Source organism: Festucalex cinctus, chromosome 21, assembly GCF_051991245.1.
Source record: "Festucalex cinctus isolate MCC-2025b chromosome 21, RoL_Fcin_1.0, whole genome shotgun sequence".
In the NCBI taxonomy this organism is placed as follows: domain Eukaryota; kingdom Metazoa; phylum Chordata; class Actinopteri; order Syngnathiformes; family Syngnathidae; genus Festucalex; species Festucalex cinctus.
The window spans coordinates 3,330,874-3,358,020 of NC_135431.1; the positions used below are offsets into that span (position 1 = coordinate 3,330,874).

A 27,147-nucleotide genomic window follows, 5' to 3' on the forward strand; every position below is an offset into this window, starting at 1 on the left:
GGCGTTACTTTTCAAATTAAAACAAGTAAATTTAATTTCTTCCCTTTTCTCTTTTTTAACGCGTCGATTTATTGACATATTACTGACGGAAAGGCAAATGTTTGTCTGACATACAGACACAACATCGAATGTTTTTATTTTGAAAACTTCAAATATACTGCTTTCAGGTAAAACTCACTTTTCAGGTGGAACCATACAGAAACCGAGTGCTTTAAATTCAGAGGTCTCCAAAAATGTTCTCCTTTTCTTGCCGTCTGAATCATTTATCTACATTCAGTACGTTTCGTACCTTTTGTGCCGTCTGTATTTTTACGTTAATAAAAGAAAACGTGTGCTTCATTTTTCCACACATGCAAAATGTTGATTACGTCACACGCCATTTAAATGTGATTTTCAAAGCGTTTTTGGACGGGTTCGACTCCCGGCCAATGCAATGATAATATTTATTTCTCCCAGAAATACTATTCTTTATATTTACTATGAGTTTATTATCGTAGCAATCTAATTCTTAGTGTTTTTGCACCGCCGGAGAGTCAACTGCATTCGCGTAGTGTAATGCAAGACGAGCTTGTGACGTCATAGAAGCGGCTCCTAAGCAATAGCAGCAGCTAATGATGGCCGTCGTTCCCGTTCTTCCGTCCTCGTCCCTTCTCAGTTCAATTTCGATTATAACCTCGACAGATACACGCAAAACTACCCACGCGCACAAGACGGTAGTGTTGAGTATTGACAAATGAACGACGAGGGGAGGCTAAACACCTAGCTTGCTCGCTTCGTAGCACGTTAGCGGTGTTAGCTTAGCCAAAAGTTTAAGCCTCGTTTTTCTCCTCCGAGATTGTGACACGAGCTTTTCATTTTTGAGACGGGTTCCCCCCAATGTTACATTTGTCGTCGTAAAAAAAAAAAAAACACGACCCCACTCATTTGTGGGGGATTCATGGCCGTGAAGGTGGACGACGACACCTAACGGTAAGGCACCGCCTCACCTGTTGCAATGTTTTGTTGTTGTAACGATGGAGCCCGGTTAGCTTTCCGTTAGCTCCTCCAATACAATTTTTCTGCGGGTGGGGAATTAAAATGGTTTATTTGACTCGGACTAATCGGTGCTTGAGGCCCAGTTGTGTGAGTGTGTTAGCGGTGACAACAATGCACCTGACAAGTGCAGACGGGGTTTTAGCCTAATCCTGTCAAAGATGGGGCAAGTTTCCCCATTGCATGCAACTACACGACAGATTTCCTTCGTAACGAAGCAATTATGCTCGGAAGAAATATTTGGATTGAAGTGGACGAGGTGAGGTAGGTTGATTTTGATTGATTGATTTTGGCTTTGTGGGCTTGTGTTGCCATAGAAACACGCCCAATAGCTCTGACAGGTGGGTTTGTTTTGACTGGATTCACACTGTTGATCCCAAGTTTACTGGTAAATTTAATGGCGATGTCCGATTTTGCTGTTGTGCCGTGTGCAGTGAACCCCATTTATTATTTAAAATCATATTTTGTATGCAGTAGTTCCAACTAAAAGCATTTCTTTGACTCAAGACTCTTGCTCACAATTAAAAAAAAAAAAGTGAGACTGACACAAATAGACATGGTCCATTTACCTCCTCCCCCCCCAAAAAGGTTTAAATACACCATGATCTAGTCCAACAATAGTCTGATAGCTTAATGCTAACCTATACTGCAAAACGCCATTGACAGCCGAATGGAAATTAGCATAGATGTTGAGATCATTGTAAAGCAACTACTACTTTCCCACAACACATACAGAGCATTCACATTAGCCACTAAAAGTGTCCTGTCCCTCTGCATCTGCAACCTCAAACGTGGACCTTCTCTGCAAAGCGACAACAATAAACTTTATGAATAAAGACCTGCTGTTATTTTATTTTTTAAGCCTCAAGCGCATTGTGTCGTTGCTAAGTGACCATGCTGAGCGACCAGGAAGTCCTCAGAGCAACCAGATGGTCTCATTATGTCAAATGTATTGCCTCAGTTGCTTAGTAGCAACCTTGAGGTTGGTTAATCAATGGTGTAATGTTTGTAAATCTTTTGTGTGCTGCCTATTTCTGAAAATGTGACTGTGACAAAGATCATTTGGATGATGAAAAAAAACGTCTTCCTCTCCCTTTCCAATCCATTCACAACAGCGTTGCTTTGCTGAACTCGAAACAAAATGGAGTCCAAGTGCGACGTGTCCGAAGACGACCGGGACGACAATCGGAGCCGGCGGTCCGTCCAGAGCAGGAAGAGTCGAGCGTCCGCCGGTAAAAAGCACAAGAACTCCAAAAAATACCAGGACAGGACCCAGCCTGAAAAGGTGACTTCCAAAAGTGAAATGTACCCCACCGATCCCGACCGGGACCAGGCGTCGGACGGGGAGGGGCGCCGGAGCAAAGGCACGTCTTACTCGGACGACTACGACAACGAGTCGGACCGTTCGCTCTCGCCGTACGCGCGAGATCAGACGCTGTCGCCCACGCCGCCGGCGCGCACAAACTGCATTTCCAGCAGTTCGCCCTACAACACAGGTTGGACGCACACGTTTGACATTAGGGCTGTGCAATTAATTGAAAATCAATTACAATTTCAATTATCACACTCCACAATTGCAAAATCGATATAATTGTGAACAAAAGTAAAAGATTATAATATTTTCGAGTTGTTTAAATTTATACATTTAGACTTTTTTTAAATTTTAAAATAATTAATTTAATAAAATTTTGTTTCGTCCGAAAGGAACTTGCATAATATTGTTTCAAATAATTTTTTGTATTAATATTTTTTACATTTTAACATTTTCAAGTTTCGTACCAAAAAATAATCGTGATTTCAATTATTACTAAACTAATCGTGATGAATATTTTCTTCATAATCGAGCAGCCCTATGTGCACTTTTTTTTTTTTTTTTTAAATAACTAATTTAATAAATCTTGTTTGGTCCAAAAGGAACTTGCATAATTATAGTGTTTCAAAGAAATCTAATTGTCTTAATATTTTTTTAAACATGTTTAAACATTCTTGTTTTGTACCAAAAAACAAATTGTCCTAATCATGATTGCAATTATTACCAAATTAATTCATAATCGAGCATCCCTATTTGACGTTAATCTGTTTAAATGTGTTTTTACTTCTTATCAATTATGAAAGTAATAGATAAACCCGTTGCAACAAAAGTGAGCACACACTTAAGTGAAAATGTTCAAATTGAGCACAGTTAGTCATTTTCTATCCCCGGTGTGACCTGGCTACCACAATGTTATAAATAAAATGTTAATTTAGTGTGATTACATTTCATTTTAATTTTGACTAATTTTAAAAATAAATAAATAAATAAATACATCTGATGACAGGCCATGCTGTAATATGCTATATTATATATATATTTTTTTAATTCTTTTCAAAATAGTTGTATGGACAATAACAGAATTTCCGTTGTCAACATACCGTGTCACTATTTTTGTCATGTTTTTCACCAATTTTTTTTTTAAATAAATAAATAAATAAAACCTAACAAAAATGTATGCATCAGGTTTGGAGAAGCGGGCTCGGGCCCGCCCACCACGTCCTGGCCGTAGCTGTGCGACACGTTCGCACAGCAAAGACTCCCTCCCTCCCAAAGACCTGGACCCCCTGACCAGGCAACTGCTGTCGGGCCGTCTGCTGAAGATCAACGAGTTGCGCAACGTGCACGGCGAGCTGCAGCTGCGCATCGCCGAGCTGCAGAAGGAGAATCGCATTCTTAAGCAGGTACGCTCAAAACCCCAAAAAACGAAAGATTAACTGCGATTTCGAGCTCAAAAACAGCGCATTTGGCGCCGGCAGCTTCAGACGCGCCAGGAGAAGGCCTTGCAGAACTACACGGACGCCGAGAGCAAGATCTCGCAGATGCTGTCGTGCCACGCCAACGAGACGCACGTGCTGCGCGAGCGGCTGCGGCGCGCGCGGGAGCGCGAGCGCGCCGCCGAGCGCCGCCTGAAGGAGAAGGAGGAGCAGCTGCTGCGGAGCCACGCCACCGTCGGACGCATGAAGAAGCTGGTGGAGCAGCGCGAGTTGGGCGCGCGCGAGGAGCTCAGCTGCAAGCTGGACCAGGAGAGGGCGCGCACGCACGAGGCCGAGCTCAAAATTAAGGTGAAAAAAACGGTTGCGCTATACGAAAATACCAACAACAATTAGAATATTGTGTTAGCGTTATAATATAGCTAAGTTTCATGATGAAACTCTCATTAATATTCACAAATCTGTTTAAAACAGCGGGTAAAACAGATTGTTGCAACACGACCCTGGTTCATCTCTTATACTCTGCTGCCACCTGATGGCCGTTTTTGTAATAAATGCCATTGCTTCAAGCGTCCTCTTCAGTTCAGGGGCTGCGTCGTATGGTCTAGCATAAAAAAAAACAAAAAAACAACAACAAAAACCAAACAAAAACGTATAAAGCCGTCTTTGGGAGCATGGTAATATTCAAAATACAACGTATTTATACGTTTTTGGGAGCAAATGAGTGAAGAAAATAGCTTGCTACAGCACTGTATTTAATAAAAACATACATTACTTACACAATTATCTGTAACTAGAAAATAAAGAATTCAAAGTGGAAGTCGTCAAAAATGTTCTTTCCGGTATGTTCTATGCACCCGCACCCCAGTCAAAAACATGGCATTTTTATTTTTTATTGCAATTGGCATGATAATCTACTCTGTATTGTGCTGTTCCTCCTGGTGTACACATCTTGACCACCAGGGGTCACAACTATGTAAGATGTAATATTTATTTTTACCCGAGAATTATTTTTTTTTACTTGTGACCAGAACAGGATTAGCAAAAATAAATAAATATGTGAATCACATTTTTATTTTATTTTATATATTTTTTTTATTGTTTATTGTAACATTTTAGGTTGTTTTTAAGTTGATCAAAATTTTACCCGGGAATCTGAATAGGTGAAGCAGTTAAAAAAAAAACAAAAAAACAACAACAACAAAAAAAGCAGCAGCTATTTCATTGATTTGCATTTTCTACATTTGAAATGTATCTTTAGGAGCTGGAGAGAAACACGGAGCTGACCACCGGCAGCCACCAGAGGCAGCTGGCTGCCGAGAGGAAGAAGACACTCGGTGCACAAGAAGAGATCAAGATTCTGCAAAAGGAGCTGGAGCACCTGGCCATGAAACTCAGGGTGCTTGCATAGAAACATGCACAGCCACTAACACTTATGGCTTACAAGATCGAAATTATATTCCCAAGCTAAATTTCTCAATCGTCGCGTCTCGACATTTGGTCCTGACCACCACTGAAACACACAATTAAAAACACTGTATAAAAAGAGCAGGTTAGCCACAACGACGTCCTCCTTTTGCAGGAAAAAGAACGGGAATTAGAAACCAGGAACATTTACGCTCACCGTATGGGAAAAGTCTCGCCGAGGAAAGTGACCGACGGCGAACCGAAATACAAACGTGAGGCCGACACGTCCCTCAACAAGACGGTTTACGAAGAGGAGCATCGCTTCATTTTTCTCTCTTTTGATTCCAAATAGTCTACGGCAGGACGCACTCCAAAGCGGTGCAGACGAACGAGCGCAGCAGCAGCAGCCCCGATTTCCCCTCGCCTCCCCCCGCCTCCGTGGAGTACAGCGATCCGGCCCCTGACGGATACCTGTCACTCAAGGTAACGGCTATCGTGAGCGTCACAATCACTAGATAAGAAAAATCCCCTAAAAATCTTATTTAGGGAGTTGGGAGTTGCGTGAATAATCCTCATTAGCAAGTAGCAACATGATTGAGGAGCAAAAAAAAAAGCATACTAGTAATGAAAATAATGTGTTGGTGTTGAGTGGTAGAAGTTATGAAACTTTTCACATATCCTGGTAAAAAGTAATGGTAAGGAAAATTCACTCAACGAGGATGACGTGCAAAATGACAGGTGGGAGGGGTCGAGGTGGATCAAACCATTTTCAATCAAATTGGTACTGTATTTTTCTTGTTTAAGTATTACTTTTAAACTCTTTATATATATATATATATATATATATATATATATATATATATATATATATTATAATTATAAGTTTCTAGCTCGTTAAAACGAACACACAGTAAAAATATATCTACATATATACGCAAACATTTTGGGAGTGCTATGGTTTATTTTGGGGGGTGCTGAAGCACACCCAAAAATAGGCTAAAAGCGCATCTGTGGAGCACTATTATCTTTTTGTTTCTCTGCTCGGACGGACGTGGCCAGCAGGTGGATGGGGCGGACAGCGGACCGACACCAAACCCGGAGCAGCAGCAGAAGACGACGAGTGAAAACGAAAGAGGCTCAAGGGAAGTGAAGGAGACGGCGGAGGAGGAACGTCAACAAAACTCCCAGAATGTCCTTGACGTGAAGGACAACATATTCGGCGACGGTAAGAAGTCCACAAAAAGTTACTAAAAAATTGCAACCAGGGTTATTATTATAGTTTTGGAATTTTTCATTTTAGTTAGTTTTGATTTCGTTTTGAGTTTGTTTTTTTTGAGTTAGTTTTAATTAGTTTTCTGGGTGGTTCTGTTGGTTTTTATTAGTTTTAGTTATTAAATAAATGTTTCTTTTCTTTTTTTTAAAGTGTATTACTTGTGCGCGATATTTAAATAACACCATGGGAGCGACGTCATCTGAAGGTGCTTTTCTATTGGCTGCTGCAAGGTGACGTCACTTAAAATCACATTTTAAAATCATCCCCAAAGGCTCATGCGTTTAATTACCAGACTAAAATGATCGACATTTTTGCTAGAATTATAGTTAGTTTTGTAAGCATAAAATGTAGTTTCAGTTAGCGAAATTGTTTTTTGAATTTTAGTTTTAGTTAAGTAACCTTGCTTGCAACACAAAGCAGTAGATTGAGCAAGTGACTTGGAAAAACTTGTAAGTTGAGGCACGAATGCATGTCTTCACGTTGCGCATGCGATTTCCTCACAGACTGGGAGAAGGGAAAGGAGGAAGAAGAAGAAAGCGGCAGCTTCTTGGCCAACCTGCGCAAGAGCGTCCACGTCCAAGAGGAAGCGGACCGGCGGACGAGCCAGCGCGACAGCGTGGACGCCGGCGAGGCGCGGCGCAAAAAAGACCAGCTGCTGGCCAAGATGCGAGAAATCGACCTCCAGAAGGAGGTGGCGCGCAACGCCATCGCGGTGGACTCGTCAGAGGAGACGCCGCCGTCATCGTCCTCCCCGGGTCGGCGGCGGAGTCTTACCTCCCTGAAGGCCGGCGACGACTTGGTCTTCGGAAACTACGCGCCCTCGTTCGGGAACACCCGCCAAAGCGCGGCCAGGGAGGACAGCGACCACGCGCTGGAGGCCATCGGCATCTTCAGCCTCAAGGGGCCCGAGGCGGAGGAGAAGAACAAGAAGTCGGTGCTCATGCAGCAGCTGTTCGGCACTCTGGCGGCGCCGTTGGGCGACGCCCGGACATCGGAGCTGCTGGACGACATGACGGGCGGGGTGGGGACGCGGGCAGGCTCGCGTGCGGCGGGGCGCCTCGGCTTCGGCACGCCGGCCTCCTCCATGAGCGCCCGACACGTGGTGGACAGCCGGCCCACCGTCCGCGTCATCGCCTCTTTCGACGATGACATCGAGGAGCTCACCCTGTAACTTTTTTTTTTATGATAGTTATTTGCACTTGACATTTAGATTTTTTCATGAGCAGACATCCATGGACAATAATACAATGATTCATGTTATTTCATTTGTTTCTAACAAGTTGTAATTAGTGTAATTTGTTAGTGCTAGTAGCACTTTTCAGTTAATTTATTGCACTTGGCACCCTAAACAAGGACAAAATGTGTTTTCAGATCTCTTGCGTGTTTTGTTTTTGTTTTTTGTATTTATTGTGACATTAGTTCATGATTAAATATGGACCTTTTCAAAAAATTGTGTTTTGTGATGGACAACATGGGACATGTCAATATGTACACTTATGCTAGAATACAATGTAGATTAAAAAAAAAACAAGTTTGTGTGGGATACATTCCAGACTTCCCCTCAATAGTTGAAACTCACAATTTAAAAAGCATTTAAAAAAAAAAAAAAAAAAGTTTCAACCCTCCCCGACGCTTTCAACACATTTAACTTTTAAACACGTCATAATTGTGCGTCAAACATTTGTAATTACCAGATTAAAAGTTATAGTCATTGTTTTGGTGTCTTATCTGTTCCACAACTATATCGTGTGTAGACACACGCAATATGGCGGACGCGCCGACGTTACCCAGCAACGAGTCAACTCGCTAGAGGCGGCGGCGTATCCCCGGGCAACCCTTCCCCGCCCCTCCACCGGTAATTCCCTGTTAGAAAACAAACTAACCCCTCCTAGCAAGTACTGTACCCAAAGTGCGACGGAGGGAGGCAATTTAAAAACGCAGCGCCCCCACCCCCGCTCCCCCCAAAAGAGGGGCTATATCCATACGGTGGTCTTCACTCGTGCACTTGGTTTCTGACAAGTTAGGGCCACGGTGGAGGACGAAAGGACATTTGAACAAGTTTCAATGAAGAGGAAGTGCGTTTGATGTCAAGACTCGCTTCTCCCGGGTTGAGTCACGTGGTAAGAACTACCTGTCAATTAATACTAAACGTTTAAAATAGCCTACAAGAACTTTATTTAGGTCTCTTTTTTTTACATTTACTAGTAAAATTTAAATGAATTACTGAACAAATGCCTGTGAAATAAATCTAACTAGCCATGTCTGCCTTATAGCCTTAACGTTACATACATCATAAAAACATGCACGTTACTATGATAGGTTCATTGATGACTCTAAATTATCCATAAGTAAATGGTTGCCTATATGTGCCCTGCCATCACGGATAAGCCGGATAGTAAATGGATGAATGGTTGTAAATAAAATGCCTTTATGTGAAAATATGCTGACTATGTTGTTTAATTTACGGCTTTGTGGGGAAAAAATGCAATGAGGCAAACTTTTCCATCGGTCAGACCAGTCAGGTTTTGGCAAGCCATAATCATCACCTCCATGTCTTAATGCAAGCCTATCATTAAATGCAATGAGCTCACTGCTGGTCGGGCCTGTTATGGCTCATTATGGGATAAAGGGAGCTCAAATGGCCTGGGACCACTTTTACTGATGATGATGATGATGATGATTATTATTATTATTGTGACAACAACACGCACATTGTTTTGGCTGCCTTTGATGTAGATTTCATGCCCGTTTCCAAGTCCAAGTCAAGCAAGTAATTGAATTTGGTGACAACAGAGGAAGCAAAATAGCCAGGTTCTTCGTTTTTAAGACTAAAAATATGTGCCGAGTCATGTACAGTGCCAATGTGCTTATGTTGCCATAGCAACCGCAAAGCCGCTGAGCCGCCGTCATTTGATATGTGACAAGTCAATTGGCCTAATCACCACAATGAAAGAGAATCCGCTAACTACCATAATAATTATTTTCACTTTCCTGTTGAACCACTTGGCATTTTCTCTCTCCCTCTCTCTCTCTCTCGTCGAGAGGTCTGAAGAACTTGAGGAACTCTTTTTATAACGTTCTAGAACGTGTGCTGAAGAAGCTTTTCAATAATGGAAGCCTCCCGGGCCACTTCCGAGGAGGAGACGGGATGCGAGGGAGACGAGCGCTCGCCTCCGGGTGATCATCTCCTCGCCCTGAAGGCCTTGACGGAGAAACTGAGACTGCAGACCAGGAGACCTTCTTACCTGGAATGGAAAGCCAGGGTGGAGGCGCAAAGTTTCCGAGGCTCGGGTAGCGGAGAAGCGGAAGGCGGCCGCAAACGAGGGGACTCGGGCGTGATCCGCTGCACGTTGCCGTCGGGTGTGCTGAAGGCCTTTGAGAACGTTGACGAGGCTCTCAGTTGGCTCAGGAGAGAACTGGTAAGATGGTTCTCAACTTCTGAAACTTCTTGCTCCTACTCGACTACTTTACTTATGGCAACACGTCTAGGCAGCAAAAAAAGTTGGGCAAAGTTAATGACAATGCGTTTTCACAATCAGGCCTTTTCCCAACCCCCCCCCCGGTTTGCCTTTCAGAGCGACATGCGCGCGCAGGACCAGCATCTGGCGAGGCAGCTGGTCCGCCTGCGCGGCGACATCAGCAAGCTGCGGATCGAGCAGGCGTGCCAGCTGCACCGCCGCATGCTCAACGACGCCACCTACGGCCTGGAGGAGCGCGACGAGCTGTCCGACCTGCCGTGCGAGTGCCCCGTCACGCCGGGCCTGGGCCTCTCGGCGCCGCTGCGGCTCATCGGCGTCACCAAGATGAACATCAACTCCAGGCGCTTCTCGCTGTGCTAGCTCGATGTTGACGTGTGCGCGTACAGAAGCTAACGCTAGCCCGTTAGACTGTAACGGGACACAGCATGCCTTTTGAACATACTCGGAGTGAATAAAAACAATGTCGCAAGGGTGCAAATGCAGTTGTTGATGCTTTTGTCTCTGTTCCAAGTAACTGAAGTAACCAATGGTAACCCAAACCATCCTAATTGAAACCACAAACTCTTACTGCCAAGCTTAACTCATTCACTCCCAAAGACGTATTTATACGTTTCTTAGGTTTTTGTTTGCTAGAGTTTTTGTATGAAGGCTTTGATGCAGTTTCTGAAGTGGAAGCTGAAAGCGATGGTAATTATTACAAAAAAAAAGTGTGCTTCATCTGTTTCATTATGAAACAGATGAAGCACACTTTTTTTTTTTTTGTAATAACTACTATCACTTTAAGCGACCACTTCAGGTCAGAAACTGCATCAAAGCCTTCATACAAAAACTCTAGCAAACAAAAACCTAAAAAACGTGTACGTTTTTGGGAGTGAATGAGTTAATCTACCCCTAAGTCTAACCAACACAACACTTAAACACAAAAACCGTCAACCCTAAATATAAACCTTTACTAGAACCCACAACCTTAACCCTGAAACACTAGGCAGCCCAAAAGTCTCAATCCTAACAATTTGAAATCCTAACCAAGGTTATTTTAGTTAACTAAAACAAACGAAAAAACTCAAACTAAATTCAAAAAATTACATTAACGAAATAAATCAAAAACGAAAATGCTTCTTAAAAAACGAAAACTACATTTTATGTTTACAAAACTAACACTATAATTGTAGCAAAAATGTCCTTCATTTTTGTCTTTGGTAATTAATTTAATGCATGAGCCTTTGGGGGAGATTTTAAATGTGATTTTAAGTAGATTTATTTTGATATTGACCCGAATAAGGACGACTCAAAATGTGTCACACGGAAGCGACGTCATCTAGCAGTAGCCAATGGAAAAGCACCTTTCGGATGACAGCGCTAGCCTGGTGGTTTTTGAATAAATGCGTACACAAGTAATACACATTTAATAAATAAAAATAAATAAAAAATAAAACTCATAATGAAACTAAACAAAATATTTATTAAATAACTAAAACTAATAAAAACTAACAAAACCACCCTGAAAACTAATTAAAAAATAATTAAAAAAACAAAACAAAAACTAAAATGAAAAATTCCAAAACTATATTAACCCTGATCCTAGCTAACATTAAAATAATCTTTCCCCTAAATCTCACCTCTCCTGACGCTAACACTCTCCAAGCCATCCATTTTCTATACCAATTATCCTACATATTCCCAAAAATAATTAACCCTAAACCAAAACTAATTCTACACTATGACTGACCATGACAATACTGACACCCCAGTACAACTTGGCACAATAAAGCTACAATTTTTTAAGCACATATTTGCGAGCACATTTCCTGCAAATGACCATAATTATATCTGCAGCTACAGCAGAATTTAGCTTAAGTATGGTTGTGTACATTAAAAAAAACAAACAAACAAACAAAAAACACATTTTGAGGTTCTGACATTTCAAGTTTAACAAGCATCGGTTGGTAACGGCACGGCTAACTGACCTGCGCTAACGCCATCTGACAGCGGCGCCCCACAGGGGCCCGAACACGGACGAAAGTCTCTTTTAATGACCCGATCCGACCGGGCGATCATTTTAATAAAGTCGCGGCAATATAAAAGTGCCAGAACAATCCCGTCAGCGCAGACAAATGGGATTAAGGATTAAATGTTACGGGGGGGGGGGGCAATTAGGATGCTTTCAAGGACTTCACGCCGCGTTGTTCAGAATTCATTACGCTCGCTCAGCATCCAATTAAGATGCGCGGTTACATGCTAATGGCGCGTGATAAGAAACGTGTTTGGGAAATGTTTCAGTGTCGTTATCGGGAGGCCAAGTTAAGCGGCTGTAGCATACCGGCACCCGACTTTTGGCTCACGAAACGTAACAAAGACCCCGTGAGGGTCTGCCTGGACGGATTGTGCTCCAGTCAAGCGGACAACTTTCCCAACTTTGATGGCATTAAGAAACTTTGCTTTGACCGACCACCGAGTGAAGTTTCAGGCCGGTCCCGAGCACATGATCGGTCAAAAGCGATCACGATCAGAAGGCCCAAGTAGAAAAATGCAAAGCCCTCCACTGTAAAAGGACAACAGTGTTCCAAAAATGTTGAAAAAGTAGCTGTTTTTTTTAATAAACACGTGCACAACAATTCCACGGTGTGCTACAGTTTGAAAGGCACGATTGGGGGTAAACGCTAGCTGAACAACCCAACACTTGAACTCAGAGTTTCCCATATTCTTCCAGAAAAAATGGGTATCTCCCCTTAATTGACAAAAAAAAACAAAGAAGAAAAACACGAAATAAAATCTTGCCATAACATGTACATCAACTGTTGATTATGGACAGAACTCAAAAGCCCTTTTGTCAAGAAACCTGCTTGATGGACAAGCGGCCATTTTGGGTTCCCCGTGCCTCTGTTTGAGGAAAACCTCCTTGGACAAAAAGGGGTTTGTTGACAGCATTTTGGTGGTCAGTTGCCAAGTATAAATGAGTGTAGTACTGTAGACCCCCGCAAACACACAAATGTGTGTTTGTTGGGAATGTCTGCTATTTGCAGGAAATTTCCCCTATTCACAACTTTTTGTGCTTTCTGAAGCATCCTATGCTACAAGATAGCGCCAAGCCCTGTCTAAATTGTAACGCTGTCCAGAAACTGGTCCAAGGACATATGATGGATCTCTACTGAGAGATGAACTTTAGCACGGGCTGTTACGAACAGTCTGCCACATTTTTTTTCTGAAATCAAATGATCTGGGAAACCAATCATTGTCAAGGGTTAATGTAAGATGAGATTTAAATGTCTTGGGATTGTCGTTTTTGGTATATTTATTGTTTAAAATATTAATACAGGTGACTATAAATATTTTGAAGGCTGTGTCCATTTACTGTGTTCACAAGGAATAGACATTGAACACCCCCAAAAATGTTTCTATGTAATTATCTCTATGATGGTGTTCCACAAGGCTCAATACTTGGTCCTTTCAAAATTACAAGATAATACATACACTGTAAATACGTCCTCTAATTTATTTAAAAAAAAAATACTGTCTCTATTCACTACTAATATCAAAATAGTTCCTTGGCACCATCTTCAGGCATTTTGTGTATTTTGAGAAGGCTTGGTCACCAACTTGTAGCATCATAGAGTGTTTCAGAGAGTGCAAAACAGAGGGTAGTTTCAAAAACAAAATTCCACAAATTGTGAATAGTTGGGCGAACATTGTACACTAATAAACGGAAAAAAACAACAACACGTCTGGAAAAAGGTAATAAGGCGGCAATAATACCAAAATAATCAAAATAAGAAAAGCGTCAGTCATGACTCCATACACTTGTGAGGAACGGTTTGTCGCTACATTGCTGACAGCAGTGGCAGATACTGCCGATAAAGTGAGTCGAAAAATAACAACAATAGATTGACTGCATGTCGCCGTAAGTGCATTCGATTGACTTCATATGACGACTAACCTTCAGTGTGATCGTGTGACCAACCGGTTCAGTCTGAGGGGGGTTACGGCGTCGCGCCTTCGCCGTCCATGCTACAGCCGAGCGCTTCGATGTCGTTGCTGATGTCGCTGATCATTCGGTCCCACTCGTCGCCCTCCGACGTCTCGCCGCCCTCCTCCGGGCCCTCGTCGGAGGCGGCGCCGTCGCCGCCTCCGTCTCCGCCTCCGCCCGCCGCGCCGCCGCCGCCGTTAGCGGTGGAGTCGGAGGCGGAGCTGGCCGCCCGCCGGTAGCGGCCGAAGCTGTCGGTGATGATGCCGCGGCCGTCCTTGACGCCGATGGTCTCCAAGAAGTTCTCAAAGTGCTGGCTGTCCTTCTCGGGGATGAAGGGACGCAGGCCTGGCGGCCGGGTGACAACATTGACATTTACCGTTAAAGGCGCGCAAAATGGAATCATTTTTTGCTTTTTACGTCCTCACTTACATTTAGCTGCGAGTTTTTTGTATATCTTATATAGCACATTATGCTTGTACGACTATCAAGAATGTACTTGTTGCTGCTACTTCACGACAGTGTTATCGTATGTTCGTGATAGAAATTCATACCAAGAAGGAGGAACTTCCTGCTGTCGCCGTAGAGCTGCCGCAGGTTAATGCAGAACTCGTGGATGGAGGAGCCGTTGCGGTACTCGTGCAGCAGCGCGGCAAACTGCTGGATCTCCTGGGAGGACAGTTTTGTGCGGAGCTGCACGGCACACAATTAGGAGCAAATTCATCAACTGGAATGTTGCGGAATGAATTCAACTGATGGAATGCAGAATGTACGACTTGTGAAACATTGAAACAAGTTGTTATTTGTAATGATTTGGATTGTAAGGAGGGGTTAGGACAAGATAAGCCTTGGCTTCCTTCTGCACCTTCTCGAACCAAACACGTTGTATGACCTCTTATGTTTAGTTTTTGTGTGTGTGTTGCTCGAGATAAACAAAAATCAACCTTGAAGTTGAAAACGTTTTAAAATCAGTCAGGCAACATTACATCTTAGAATTTTGACGAATCGCTTCATGAAAAAGGCTTTTTATCAACATGTTGTGCCTGCCAGATTTAAAGAACACCCGTTTGAATTCTTTCGACATTTAACGTTATATGAGGACGTCTTCAACATTTTTTTGATCCACTGCACACGCCCATCCTCCTCTTTTTCTAATCAGTTAATTGCATAATTTGAAGTGAAAAAAAATGATCCCAATTGTTTGACTTGATTAAATGCTTTACTTTGATGCATGTTTATTGCTCAAACACAACCTGTGTTATGTTTATCTGCGGTCAAACTTAATAGTGTGATTATTCTGTGGTAATACATGATTAATGCGATAAATTTTTGCGATTAATTCATTCGTTAACGCTTCAATTTTGACAGCTCTAAGAGATGTCTGTATACATTTGGGGAATGTTATCAGGGAAAACATGGAATAATAATTTTTTTTAAATGTGTGCGTTTACAGTAATCTTTTCTATTACTGTAGGAATTATTTGTATGGAAAATGTGAAGTTGCGGGAAAAGTATGAATTTTGGGAATGTGGAATTAGGATCCAAGAACGAGATGAATACGTTGGAGGTAAAAAGTGGTGGAATAACAAGAAATGTCCATTTTTCTTCATCTTCCTCACAATAACGATAATTGTGCCTACGCAAGAGTGAGAGCCGTTGGCGGGGTCGTACCGTGGTCATGTAGTCCTGGAGCAGCTCGGCGGCGGTGGTGCTGAGCTCCCCTTCGCTGGCCGCCTTGGCCTGAGGGGAGGCGGGGCCGGAAGCCGACGGGGAGCTGCTGTCTGCTTCCATCGACGCCCGGAACGGACTGTCGGGTGGAAGAGTTTCAGATGTACGTCAATAACGTTCATGTACAATGTGAGAAAAAGAAAAAAAGGGGAGCACTTACAACGGGCTGGTCTCGCCTTCGAATGATTCTTTAATGTCGACTTTGCTTGATGAGTCATCTGAGGAACCGTCGCGTTGCACGACAAAGTTAGTGCTTGAGATTGTGAACACTTTCTAGCATGCGGCCACATGATGAGGCACTCTAAAGGGAAGACGCTTTTTCAAGGTGATCCACACCAAATTTCATCATCACATTTTGAAATCGCAACACTAACGTGAACATTCATCAGTTTCTCATCATTTCATTCCTGACCATCTGTTTTGAATTTTTACCGCTGTAGAGGGAAAGATGCCTTGTGGGCGTAGTGGCTCCATCAAAAATGGCTCGGTCCAAGAAGTCGATGGTGGACTCGGTGTAGACGATCTGGAAGACTTGGCTGAGCAGAAGGCACAGCTCCTCTGCAGCTGCCTGACACGCAAAACAACAATGAAAGACATTCACTACCTACATCTGCTTTTGGAGCTAACCAAAGAAGGTTACCCGTGATTAGCAAAATTGTGATAACCATCAGAACAGAAAATACTTTTCCCCCCCCCCCCTTTTCTTTTTTATTCCAAAAACAAGACCATAAAAACAAACAACAAAAAATAAACAGCATACTTGATTATTGAATCTAGATTAAGTTCAGTGTCTAAGTATGTACATAAATACCCAAATATTCCCTTATAATTTAATAAAATAATCTAAGAAAACACAGTTCAGACAAAGTCAGGTCTTCTTACATTGGAGACAAAAATTGTCCATTTCATCCATATTTAATTGAAGATATCAATTTTTCATGTTAATCTAGGTGAAACTCTCTCCATAATATACTATATCAATTCATCGATTTATTGTTGGTATATCTCTCTTCAACCATTTGTAAATCAAAGCCTTCTTGTCTCAAATATTTTTCTTCTACCCTCCACTTGAGTTGTCCTAAGTCATTCAGATAGATACTTTTAAAGTCAAAATTTTATTGCAACATTGGTCTGTCTGCCCGGCGCAATCATAATAATTTCAATCCGACATACTTTGTTGTCGACGGCAAGGACGAGCAGACAGCACACTTCCACCAGCACGGCCCCGCTCTCCGACAAGGAGCTAAGAGTCTGAGATTTGTTGAGATCGGGACAGGAGCTGGGACAGGGAGAGCCGCCGGATTCCTGGGCTGAGGGGCAAAAAAAATTGTTTTACACACAAATTTATCTGACTTACTAACATTAACTTTGGTCTTTGCGCCGTCGTTCGTACCCGTCTTGATGACGACGAGGTGCACAGAGTCGTCCCGGATGTAAGAGACGGCGGCGATGTCGTGGATGGGCACCCTCAGGATGATGTCCTCGCCATCGCGCCACACCAGCTTGACGTTGTACGCCGACAAGCTCACCACGGCGTCCTGCTCCGATGTCAGCTGGCCTGCCAACTGATGCGACTTCTGCGGACAGGAGTGATGGTCGGTAAACGTACAGCCAGCGTCACGGGGGTGAGCTGGAGAGCTTCGCTAATTTGAAAGAGGGGCGGGAAATACGCCCCGAACTGATGTATGCACATGAAACATTTGAAATTGTATTGATATTAACAAACATGTCTGTTGTCTGGCCATTAAACGCCCCACCCTATTCTCAATCCCGTACTAATTCCGATGACTTACTCGTGCATTGTCAATGAGCTGGAGGACTTCTGTCCTGCTTGATGGGTTCAAGTATCCTGGCACTGATGTCAGCTGCCCCAAATACTACAAACAACACAGCACCAAGTTCAAAATGTGTCAATAAAGTTCAATATGAGAGGAAAAGACGATGTTTTGCCTTACTTTGACTTCTTTCTCGATGTAGTCATTGAGCAGGATGTCGGGGTCGATGCGGTGGTCGGGTTGCGACAGAGAGACCGTGTGGAGTGCCCGGCGCTCTGCCGACTTCTCTTGGGCCTTCTTGTCCCGTCCCTTTTCGCCCTTCAGGAAGACCCGCTTGAAGGGTGACACGATACCAGGCTGATATGGGGGGGGGGGTCACCCACAGAGAAGTTCAGAAAACATTGAGACACTTTCAGGACATGTCGTCACAAAACACGTGCAGCTTCTCGTATTCAGATCATTTGTGAGACAGTCAGCAGCAATTGCTTTCAAGAAAGAAATGTTCACTTTTTATTCGGTTGGAGGTGTATCAATGTACACTGAAAAAGAAGAAGCAACAACTACTGACCTCATGCTTACACAATGTGGGGAGCACAAATCTCAACAACAAAACAAAACAAAATTTGCTATTTGTAACGCATTGTGGCCTCTGTGTACAAAGGCCCGGATAAAGGCCCTGCATGGACAGAACTAACCGAGGATCTTCTGTAGATACTGCCGGTGTTCCACAAGGCTCTGTACCAGATCCACTGATTTGTGGATCTTTTCAAGAGTATGAACTCTTCATAAAGGTCACAATAACTGAGATTTTTAGTCTGCTCGATCAACATGGACATCAGTTATTTCGACTTCCAGTGCTTGCTAAACTAATTCATGGGGTTCCGCACTTTACGACGGTCACAGGCATGCTAGGTTTCCAGGTTTTGAGCTGTGCGCAAACAAACTCATTTGCACATACATCATCAGGATCGTGTACGATACATTTTGATTTAAGAACTAATTTTGATTACTTTGAAAGAGCTATTTAAATAATGATGACTTGACGTTACATCCATATGGCCACAAGTTTGTAACAAATCCCTTAACTTTTTTTTTTCTCCAAAATTCAGAGTTAATGCAATAGGAAACAGTGTATCGTTATCGCTTCTATTGCATCACCATGAAAGCATCTAGGCATGCGTCTCAATAAGTCAGACTTTAAAGCTCCTACCTCGTATTCCATGCAACCAGATGCCAGCAGACTTGTGTGATTGTTTAGTTGTTTACGCTTATCACCCGTTGCCTCGCGCTATGCTAGCACAAAGTGAAACCATCTCACGCTGCGACGTGAGCCGCAACAGAAAAGGGAAGCGTATAGCCACTGTACGACAACACCAGAAGAGGAAGTGGACTGCCGCAGCATCCTGTGATGACACCGGCGCTCAAACTTGACTGCAGATGCCTCGGAACGACTCTGCGGATGACCACTGCATTATTTAACATTACGTGGGTTCACACAACAGGTGCATTAACAATGCATGTTTGAAATGTGAGCTCACGGCTGTTCGATTTGAGCCCCCGTGCATTGGCACAAAATTTTAGAAACATCGTAACAAAATAATGTTCATGTTAGTGTTTCTTTGAGGCAATTATTATTATTTTTTTTTACACTGATTGATTTTCTGCACATGACAAATTGATGAATTGTCGTGGAGTGGTTTGAAAATATCTTTAATACAAGGTAGGCAAGACTATACATGAAAGCATCATACTTGAATCCATTTCAGGACTGCATGGAATGTGGAAAATATGACGTCATTCACGTCACATCATAGTGGTTGACAACCATTTTTGATTTGACTGGTGTGTGTGAATTTAGTCATGATTCATTTACGTTGTCACTTGCACAACTCACTGTCACCCTCAAGCGGCGCCGACGCGAAGTGCAGCACCACTGACATCACTACAACGGACTACAGACAAAACACAACAATTAAACACAATTTTGTTCCTTATGGAAGTATGAATTATTCCTACTGTATAGAAGGGAGCCCGTTACATAACAATATCACTGAGCTGAATTAGAGTGACGTTATTCGAGCAAAGTTACGCTAAATCTCAGCACCGCAGTGCTAGAACCAAAGTTTGTCAACGTACACTTCACTGTAAAAATGCTGTATTATTTGGCACAAGCAAAACATCTTGATACCATTATTCACGATTTTACGGGACGGACTTAAACTTTGGCGTCAAACGCGACTGTTTCGACGAGCGAAAGCGGGTTAGCATGCTAGCCGGCCAATGATGGTCAGTGAGTGGGCGGGCGGCTATAAAAACAACCCCACCACCAAAAGTGTTTACTTACCTTTTTCACTTTTTTCACATCTTCCTCCATGTCTACGGCGAAGTCCTTTTCCTCATCTTCTACTCGCCGCCTCCTCCTCAGTCCAAGCGAGACAAGACATAACCAAAACGAAGCTTTTCGGGAACACCGGGAACTCCTTCCGACGTTAGCTTAGCTTATTAGCGTAGCATGGGTGAAGTCAGTCCGAATTTGGGGTGAGGGATAACCGCCATTCTCATTTTCGGACCCGTCCCGAAATCCTTAGGCAGGGAGGCGTCACGCGAGCCTTCCAGGTTGAATGCAAAACGGGGTGTACTTGGCTACACGCCTCGCTGAATGCACGGGAAACAAAGTCGAACAAAACAATCCAAACTTTTGAACCGTGCCGCCATTTTGGGCGTCGAACGCGGCCAAGCTCGCACGGCAGCGTCCCCTAAAGTCAAAGTGGCGACATGCACCTGCTGCACACTCAATAATATTCATATACAGTATATATAATATAATATAACTGAAATGTTCTCATACGTACTACTGAAAAATTACCATACAGACAACTGAAACACTCACGCGCTTGTTTTTCCCACTCACACACAGTCAAATAAAACTCTCATGCACTACAAAAAAAAAAAAAATGTCGGACTGTTGCTGCTAAATTGCCGTCGGTCACAATAGTGACATTATTTCATACACATCAATAATTTACAGTATTCATGGCCAATTTCTCAAAACAAGGAACTGTTAAAGCAGGCGTTCGCGCAAAGCTAGGAAAGGGGTCACAGGTCAACCCTGTGTTCACACACACAAAACAAAATCCAGAAATGTGACTTAAGAAGTAAAAATAGAATGTATTATAAATTCACAATTGAAGTCAGATTTTTATTTCAGTTACAATAGGACATAAAAATGTGAACACACACTGTGGCTGTATTGCACTTTCAAATACCATATTTATTTATTTTTCTCTTCTGGGATGAACAGTCTCGTATATGAATCTACAGTAAGGCTTAACATTATATTTTCAGCATAATAGTTGTCATTTCCTCTAAAAACAAAAAACATACAAAATGAACGTTAGCACCATATGTTATTCATTATATTCATATTGTTCCCTAAAACAGGGCAAAAAGGTACAATACTGGACATCAGCCTTGCTTATTTTTTTTCCCTCCTCCTCCCCATTAATTATTTACTCATGTTTTATATTTAACCACCACAAAGAAATCTTCACACTGTGGCATTTTTTTTCTTTCTTCTTTTTTTTTGAATACGGCATCCATAAAACTCATATGACCCAGAGGTTATTTAAATACACACCCACAAGCTAACACAACCTAGAAATTGAGGGAATATCAAGAAAAGCAACATTTTCCATAACAATTTGTAAATTAGCAGCAATTGACATGACACTCATAGTTGTTCGGTTGCAATATATCAAATCCAGGTTCCGATAAAATGTCACAGCCAAGTCTACCATATTAACAAAAGAAATCAATACACACAGATAAAAGGACATATAGATGACAGGAAGTTACAACACAGCAATCACGTTCTATAGATATATATACTTTTTTTTTTTTTTTAAGATTTATTTCCATCTGCAGTTTGTGCTCCAAAATCTAGCTTTTCATTGTCCCAGATAAAAACAAACAAACAAACAAACAAAAAAACCGTATGCTGAGAACAATAACACCATGTGAAGACTATCTGTGGCAAATAAAAATGGCACCATAGAGAGTTTTGCGGTAGATTGTGTGTGTAGATTGAGGTGCTGGCGCTTTGGAGCATTTAGTCTTGTTGTTTTTTGGGCTGTCTCACTTTTTTTTTTGAATGCTCTTTGGAAAGCCCCGAAAGTGAACTTGGCGGTCCACAGCATTAGCACCACTTGGATGAGTTTGTTCAGCACCGGGTTGTAAATGCACTATTTCCTAGAACTGTAACGCAGAGTGGTGACATCAGCGTGTGGTGCCAATCCAGCACGCCCCACTGCTGTACATCAATGTACAAATCAGAGGGGGGTGGCGGAGATGCATTGCTGAGAGCTGGGGACAAAAATGAGGTGGCTGCAAACTTGTTTTATGCTGATGGCCAGAATGGTTTTTTTTTTGTAAGCGAGAGAAAAGGACAAACATATTAAAAAAAAAATAAAAAATCGTCAACAATCACTGACCGGAGAGTTCGTGGGTAACATCTGTTGTCGCAAAACTGCACTTGCAACAAATATGATTTTGCTTCACTTCATTCGACATATAATGGAACCTCTAAATTGGATTCCCCGATTTGGAATTTGACCAACTTTGTGCTTCTAGTATGCGTATGTGGATGTGAGATTCTTTGTCCAATCAAATTGCAGTCTCTGTGTTGCCATATTTTGCAATCTGTCTCTTTAAATTAACAGGGGCAAGCCTTTGATGACCTCTTCATTTGTTTTTAATCTGATTGGTTGGCCAGCGCAAAACTTGGTAGAGGCAAAGTCAACTAGCAAAACACATCTGTAGCGATCCGCGTTAGCATCCTGGTGAGCACGTTTTGCATTCCTCGCCGTTTGCGGCTGTCGTGGCCGGACCGAAGCACCCCGAAAGTTACAAGGCACAACAAGGACTGAGAAGAACGAGCTTCTTGTTGAAGCGATCTTGCTGTGCAGGTGAGCCAAATGGTTTTTTTTTTTTGTGAACATTACGCCATCACCACGACAACTTCAGGTTACAGTAAGAGACTTCAACTTGCAGTCTATTGTCGTTTGCTTAGCTCTTGGATTCCCTTTATCACTGAAATCAACAAAGTAAAACACATCAAAAACCAAAAACATACAGTGTTGCTTTAAGTCAAGGCAACACAGTATTTGGTTTCTGACGCTTAGAACGCTTGTTACAAGATTGTACTATAGAAATGTGGAAGAAAAACTGTGCATGTCCTAAAAACTCAGCTTTTCGAACAAGTTAAATGAACTAACCCAAAAAACATGAAGCACCGTGAGACTAAATGTTGAAGATCTTTTTTTTTTTTTCCACTCATAAAAATAACCCGTGAATCACAGTGTTGTTGCACCTGATTTGTACATGTGTTTGCAAAGGGTCAGTACTGTTTGTAGTTGAATCTTAAATGCCAAGAAGCCTACATCTACGAAAAAAAAAAAAAAAGAAACAATGTCCCCACATTTCCCCAAAACCAAAAATGCAACACAACGGTGAGTGGTACCAGGTGAGGTGTCGTCTAGGATGTGGTGTGGTCAGCACATTCCTATGCATTGAGACACCCCTGAGTCAGCTGCTTTAGTGGTATTGGTTGTTGGTCCTGAGGAACCCCTGTATTGGCTGGTTGGCTTTGTACTTGGATGCGCTCATGAAACCGGTCACCCACAAACAACAAACTAACTGACAACACAACGACAAGATAGTTGAACAACTCTGGCTGCTACACTGTTTGAAACGGGGTCCTTCTCGGGCTAACCTGCTGGACTTTAAGGTACAGGTATGCCGTAAAAGTGTCAATGGTTACAACAACAACAACAACAACAAAGTAGAACCTTCCAGGGTACTACCCCAATGCCAGGCCAATGAACAGTTGAAGATTCATTCACTGAATGTTTAATCCACTCCAGCTGACTCAACAGTTCCAAGTTATTCCGGTCTGAACTCAACCTCTGCGTGATGGCAGACCCTAGATGTTGATGCGTCTTGGCAGTAGACCTCAATCTCTTGGTCTGTTTCACGGGGGTGCGTCATCAATTGGCGAGGGGGTACAGCAGCAACCAGGGATCGAGGACAAGGACCTGCTCTGCGATTGGTATGGCAAAGGACCAAGGAGACTCGAGGGACCCGTCAAAAGAAAAACTCTTTAGTAGGGGTCCAGGCGGAGTCAACTTCTGTCTCTCTGGCCCATTAGCTAGTTATGTTCTTTGAAGGGCTTCATTTCGCCAAGTATGGTTTGGATCGATAAAGCCCCCATCAGTGTTACATTTGCAATGCTAGCAAACTCTACCGTACTGGGTTCTGCAACCAGAAAACAGAATGAAACTATGCCAGGTATTTTGAAACAAACGTCAAACGGAACTGACGGAGTACTTGTAACTTCCGACGGTACAGTCCAAGTGAGAAGCCAATGGATACCGAAAGGTACACGCCACGCTAACGTAGTCAAAGTGGGCTCCTTTTTTAATCAAAATCTACGGTTTGTAACGTTTCCCTGGCCAAAGACGCACAGGTAGCTGTCAGTAACACACTTGAAGGTATCACTGAATTGACAGCACTCTCTATTGGGCGCCAAGGCCTACGTTTCCAGGGCCGTTTAGAAAAGGGACATACAAAAGTAGAACTTCTTAAGGTACCACTCCAATGACAAGCCAATATACCTCTAAGGCAGGGGGTAGGGAACCCTGGTCCTCGAGAGCCACCGCCCCACACCTGTTTTCCATGTCTCCCTCCTCCAACACGGCTGACTCATTATCAGCTCATCAGCAAGCGCTGTAGAAGCCTGATAACGATCCTATTCATCAAATCAGCTTTCAGTCCAGCTTTCATCTGCCATTTCCGTTTTACAGTACGACGTTATCAGGCACGCGTGGCCACGGAAAAGCAGAGAACCCGCGAATCAGGACCAAATGAAGCTCCCTGCAAATTGGGTACATTTCTGCCAATAAAGCAAGAGATTGAACATGAACTATTTTGGTTGTGGAATACAATTTCATATAACTTTGCTACGTATTTGTTGGTAATGAAACTATACTTTAAGAGGGTGTCGTAGGATCGAGAAGAGAATGGCTGCGGGTTTGTGGAAGGCCATCTTTGCCTAATGGAGCCATTTGGAATGTGTTTACAATGGTTCCCGACCTCTCATTTAGAAAATGTGCTCTTTCTCTTACATTGTGTTGCAAATTGTGCCGTCACCGCCTTGCCTCCACTTGGGGGCAGTCTGCACTAAAAAGATTTCATCAATGGGTGGAACTGATTGAAGGTCAGTGTGCTTCTATTTCCCCCTCTCTCTCACCATACATGATGTGATTACGATTGAGGATTTTGGAACAGAAATAGCAACAGCCGGGATAGACTTCAACCGGCTCACATTTGCGATGCCGTGGTGTTTTTCGCCAGTGCGGCCCGAGGGTCTCGGTAAACACGATCGACGTTTTGCATTATTTACATAAAGGATGGCAGTAAAAGTCGGGATGTGCAAAAGACCCGCACCGTCTGACACCCTCCTCCAACATTCCCATCGGGGGTTTTGACGAGCGTATACGACTTGCCCTTCACAGGTATGCACGAGTCAATCAGAGCAATACAGAATAATGCATGGGACACATTTCATCATGAAACATTCATATGTTATCTATACACTCATACGCCGCCCCAGAGGGACTCTTTATATATAAGATATTGGAGCTTTGCGATATTCTCTTTTGTTTCTCCAAAAATAAATCATGACGGTCAGAACTCACAAAAATGTTGAGGATGCACGGAAGGACGAGAGGGTTAAAAAGAATGTGCGTGAGAACGCCCTTCAGAACGACGATTCGTACTGCAGGAGTTCGTAGAGGAGGGGGCCATCCCTGTACCTGATGCCCACCGCGTTCGGACTCACGTACTGCAGCACGTTGATGGTCCTGCGCAGGCGCCGATCCACGAAGTGCGCGTCCCAGGCCGGGTAGCGCTTCCTGGGCATGTCTATTTTGATGAGGGGGCCTTCGGGTCGGATGGGCCGGCCGGACGCGTCCACCGGCTCCGTGGACCTGACCTGGAAAACCGGAAGGCAGGAATCCGTGGCGGTTTCGTCGGACTCGACTTGCTCCCCAACCAGGCCCCGCGTGGGTGTGGCCTGAGAGCCGCGCGGGCCCGGCGTTGGCGCCATAGGCTCGGCCTCGGGGGGTAGCGGCAGCCCCCAGAGCAGTTCTGCGCAACAGGAGCTTGCCAGGACCCTCAGCCGGGGGCCCTTGGGGTGCAGGACCCCGTAGTAGAGGACCATGCAGGCCACACCTGAGGCAAAGCACAGGAAGACGCTGCAGAGGGCATAAGAGGCATAGGCGTCGGTGGTGGCTGGGTCACGGTATGCGTACCAGAGCCCGCTAAGAACGGCGTTCTCCAACAGTACCACGGTGTAATAGACCACCATTCGGAAGCGCGTCCGCCCTTCCTGTACGTTGAACCAGCAGAAGACATAGACCACCCCGACCACCATGTTGAACAGCACCTCCTCCCACTTGGACATGCAGAAGTCGGTGCCGCCGTGGATGACCCAGAAAGCCATGGCGCACCAGTGGAGCACCACGAAAATGCCAAAGTAGATGTGGAAAACGGAGGCAAACAGGGCGAAAGAGAGCACCCGGGAGGAAATGGTGAAGAGGCGCCAGAAGAGGTGCACCAGAGCGCCGCGGTAGCTCATGCTCTTCTTGTCGTCGCGGGAGTCGCGCAGGAGCTTGTGGTAGGACGCTAGCACCCAGGCCAGGGACAGGAGGGAGGACAAGACTGAAGAACCTGACAACCGGAAAAAAGGTAGAAATCAGCAAAAATGTCTGTCCAATTTTGATAGCGTTTGTTGTCATCGCAGCAGACTTTGGCTGAGAGTCAGGTCGTGAGCTCCACCCTGGACTGGTCGCTCTAAACAGCACAGCACACCTATGAACAATTTAGAGTCTATAGCTGTCAAAATTAATCGACAAGTAATCGATTATCAAATTAATCGACAGCTATTTTAATCATCGAGTAATCGTATGGAGCCATTTTTTTTAGTTAAAATTGTTCAAATCCTCTGATTTGAGCATATCAACAGTAACTGTTCATTGATTTCTGCATGAAAGAAGACTGATTATTGTTTAATCACAATAAGATATTTGTAAACATCTTTTTATTTTACTTTTGAAAACAATGACCGAGCTGGTAACAGTACGTCAGAACATGCAAACTCCACCCAGGAAGGCCGGAGCCTGGACTCGATCTTGCGTCCTCAGTACTTATAGATTAATCGATTCTAAAATTATTCAATAGTGACTATAAGAGTCTAACATGCATGTCTTTTGGATGGGGGAGAAAACCCAAGCAGGCACGTGAACGCCACACAGGTAAGCCCAAGCTAAGATTCTAACCCAGAACCTCTGAACTGTAAGGCAGATGTGCGATCCACTTCTTCACTGACCGCCAGCAAAATTTGATTTGACCCATTCCCATGGGTGCCTAATTCAATTCTCATGTCAGTCCTTTGATTCGGGAAATCGAGTGCAAATTAACCTCTGCCTGTCAATCTGCAATTGACTCGCAATCGGTCCGGGGTTTCCGACACTTCTCTTGCCACAAGGCAGCCGGAATCAGTTCCAATTGAACAGTATAAGTGGTAGACGATCGGTTCCATCATCTAAGGACACACATAGCAGTGGAAGTGACAGTTATGTCACGAGCCAGAAATGAGACGCGTCTTGTTATGACAGGATTGCTTTCCTT

At 43.5% G+C, this 27,147-nt stretch overlaps 4 protein-coding genes across 8 annotated transcripts in view; 2 read left to right on the plus strand and 2 right to left on the minus strand.

The window, feature by feature from the left end:
- The first annotated feature begins 162 nt into the window (after positions 1-162).
- Positions 163-7,880, plus strand: lca5 (lebercilin LCA5). Of its 3 annotated transcripts, none has more exons than XM_077511427.1 (9): positions 163-969; positions 2,148-2,528; positions 3,530-3,747; positions 3,823-4,128; positions 5,039-5,176; positions 5,360-5,456; positions 5,537-5,667; positions 6,244-6,409; positions 6,961-7,877. In XM_077511427.1, exons 2-9 carry the CDS (start codon positions 2,174-2,176, stop codon positions 7,626-7,628), a joined length of 2,079 nt encoding a protein of 692 aa, XP_077367553.1. In that variant the 5' UTR covers positions 163-969; positions 2,148-2,173; the 3' UTR covers positions 7,629-7,877. The 3 variants fall into 3 exon arrangements, with proteins under 3 accessions (XP_077367553.1, XP_077367555.1, XP_077367554.1); XM_077511429.1 differs by having other exon boundaries at positions 175-969; positions 6,247-6,409; positions 6,961-7,872; XM_077511428.1 differs by lacking the exon at positions 163-969 and adding an exon at positions 987-1,296 and having other exon boundaries at positions 6,961-7,880.
- A 308-nt stretch (positions 7,881-8,188) lies between these two features.
- On the plus strand, positions 8,189-10,414 carry fam167ab (family with sequence similarity 167 member Ab). 2 transcript variants are annotated; one of them, XM_077511431.1, is made up of 3 exons: positions 8,189-8,577; positions 9,500-9,876; positions 10,033-10,414. In XM_077511431.1, the coding sequence occupies exons 2-3, from the start codon at positions 9,568-9,570 to the stop codon at positions 10,294-10,296; spliced, it is 573 nt and encodes a 190-aa protein (XP_077367557.1). In that variant the 5' UTR covers positions 8,189-8,577; positions 9,500-9,567; the 3' UTR covers positions 10,297-10,414. The 2 variants fall into 2 exon arrangements, with proteins under 2 accessions (XP_077367557.1, XP_077367556.1); XM_077511430.1 differs by having other exon boundaries at positions 9,541-9,876.
- Positions 10,415-12,506: 2,092 nt separating this feature from the next.
- ccm2 (CCM2 scaffold protein) lies at positions 12,507-20,172 on the minus strand. Its single transcript, XM_077511161.1, has 10 exons — positions 19,745-20,172; positions 17,581-17,757; positions 17,419-17,502; positions 17,019-17,202; positions 16,799-16,935; positions 16,058-16,193; positions 15,786-15,843; positions 15,569-15,704; positions 14,452-14,590; positions 12,507-14,245 (listed from the first exon to the last, which is right to left on the minus strand). Exons 1-10 carry the CDS (start codon positions 19,772-19,774, stop codon positions 13,914-13,916), a joined length of 1,413 nt encoding a protein of 470 aa, XP_077367287.1. The 5' UTR covers positions 19,775-20,172; the 3' UTR covers positions 12,507-13,913.
- A 490-nt stretch (positions 20,173-20,662) lies between these two features.
- Positions 20,663-27,147, minus strand: part of xkr6b (XK, Kell blood group complex subunit-related family, member 6b) — a 43,053-nt gene continuing 36,568 nt past the window's right edge. The window contains exons 3-4 of one of the 2 annotated variants that reach the window (XM_077511183.1): positions 25,770-26,187; positions 20,663-25,689 (exon numbers count right to left, since the gene is read on the minus strand). In XM_077511183.1, coding sequence (XP_077367309.1) covers positions 25,035-25,689; positions 25,770-26,187 — 1,073 coding nt within the window. In that variant the 3' untranslated portion in view covers positions 20,663-25,034. Of the gene's footprint in view, positions 26,188-27,147 lie in introns of both variants that reach the window. The other variant, XM_077511184.1, reaches the window with a different exon arrangement.

Coding starts and splice junctions, on each gene's coding strand:
- lca5 (XM_077511427.1), top strand. CDS start 2,174: ATGGAGTCCAAGTGCGACGTGTCCGAAGACGACCGGGACGACAATCGG. Junction 2,529..3,529: donor CAGTTCGCCCTACAACACAG/GTTGGACGCACA, acceptor TGTATGCATCAG/GTTTGGAGAAGCGGGCTCGG. Junction 5,668..6,243: donor ACGGATACCTGTCACTCAAG/GTAACGGCTATC, acceptor GGACGTGGCCAG/CAGGTGGATGGGGCGGACAG.
- fam167ab (XM_077511431.1), top strand. CDS start 9,568: ATGGAAGCCTCCCGGGCCACTTCCGAGGAGGAGACGGGATGCGAGGGA. Junction 9,877..10,032: donor GTTGGCTCAGGAGAGAACTG/GTAAGATGGTTC, acceptor TTTGCCTTTCAG/AGCGACATGCGCGCGCAGGA.
- ccm2 (XM_077511161.1), bottom strand. CDS start 19,774: ATGGAGGAAGATGTGAAAAAAGTGAAAAAG. Junction 16,194..16,798: donor TCCTTGCCGTCGACAACAAA/GTATGTCGGATT, acceptor TTTGCGTGTCAG/GCAGCTGCAGAGGAGCTGTG. Junction 15,705..15,785: donor GAAGGCGAGACCAGCCCGTT/GTAAGTGCTCCC, acceptor TCCACCCGACAG/TCCGTTCCGGGCGTCGATGG.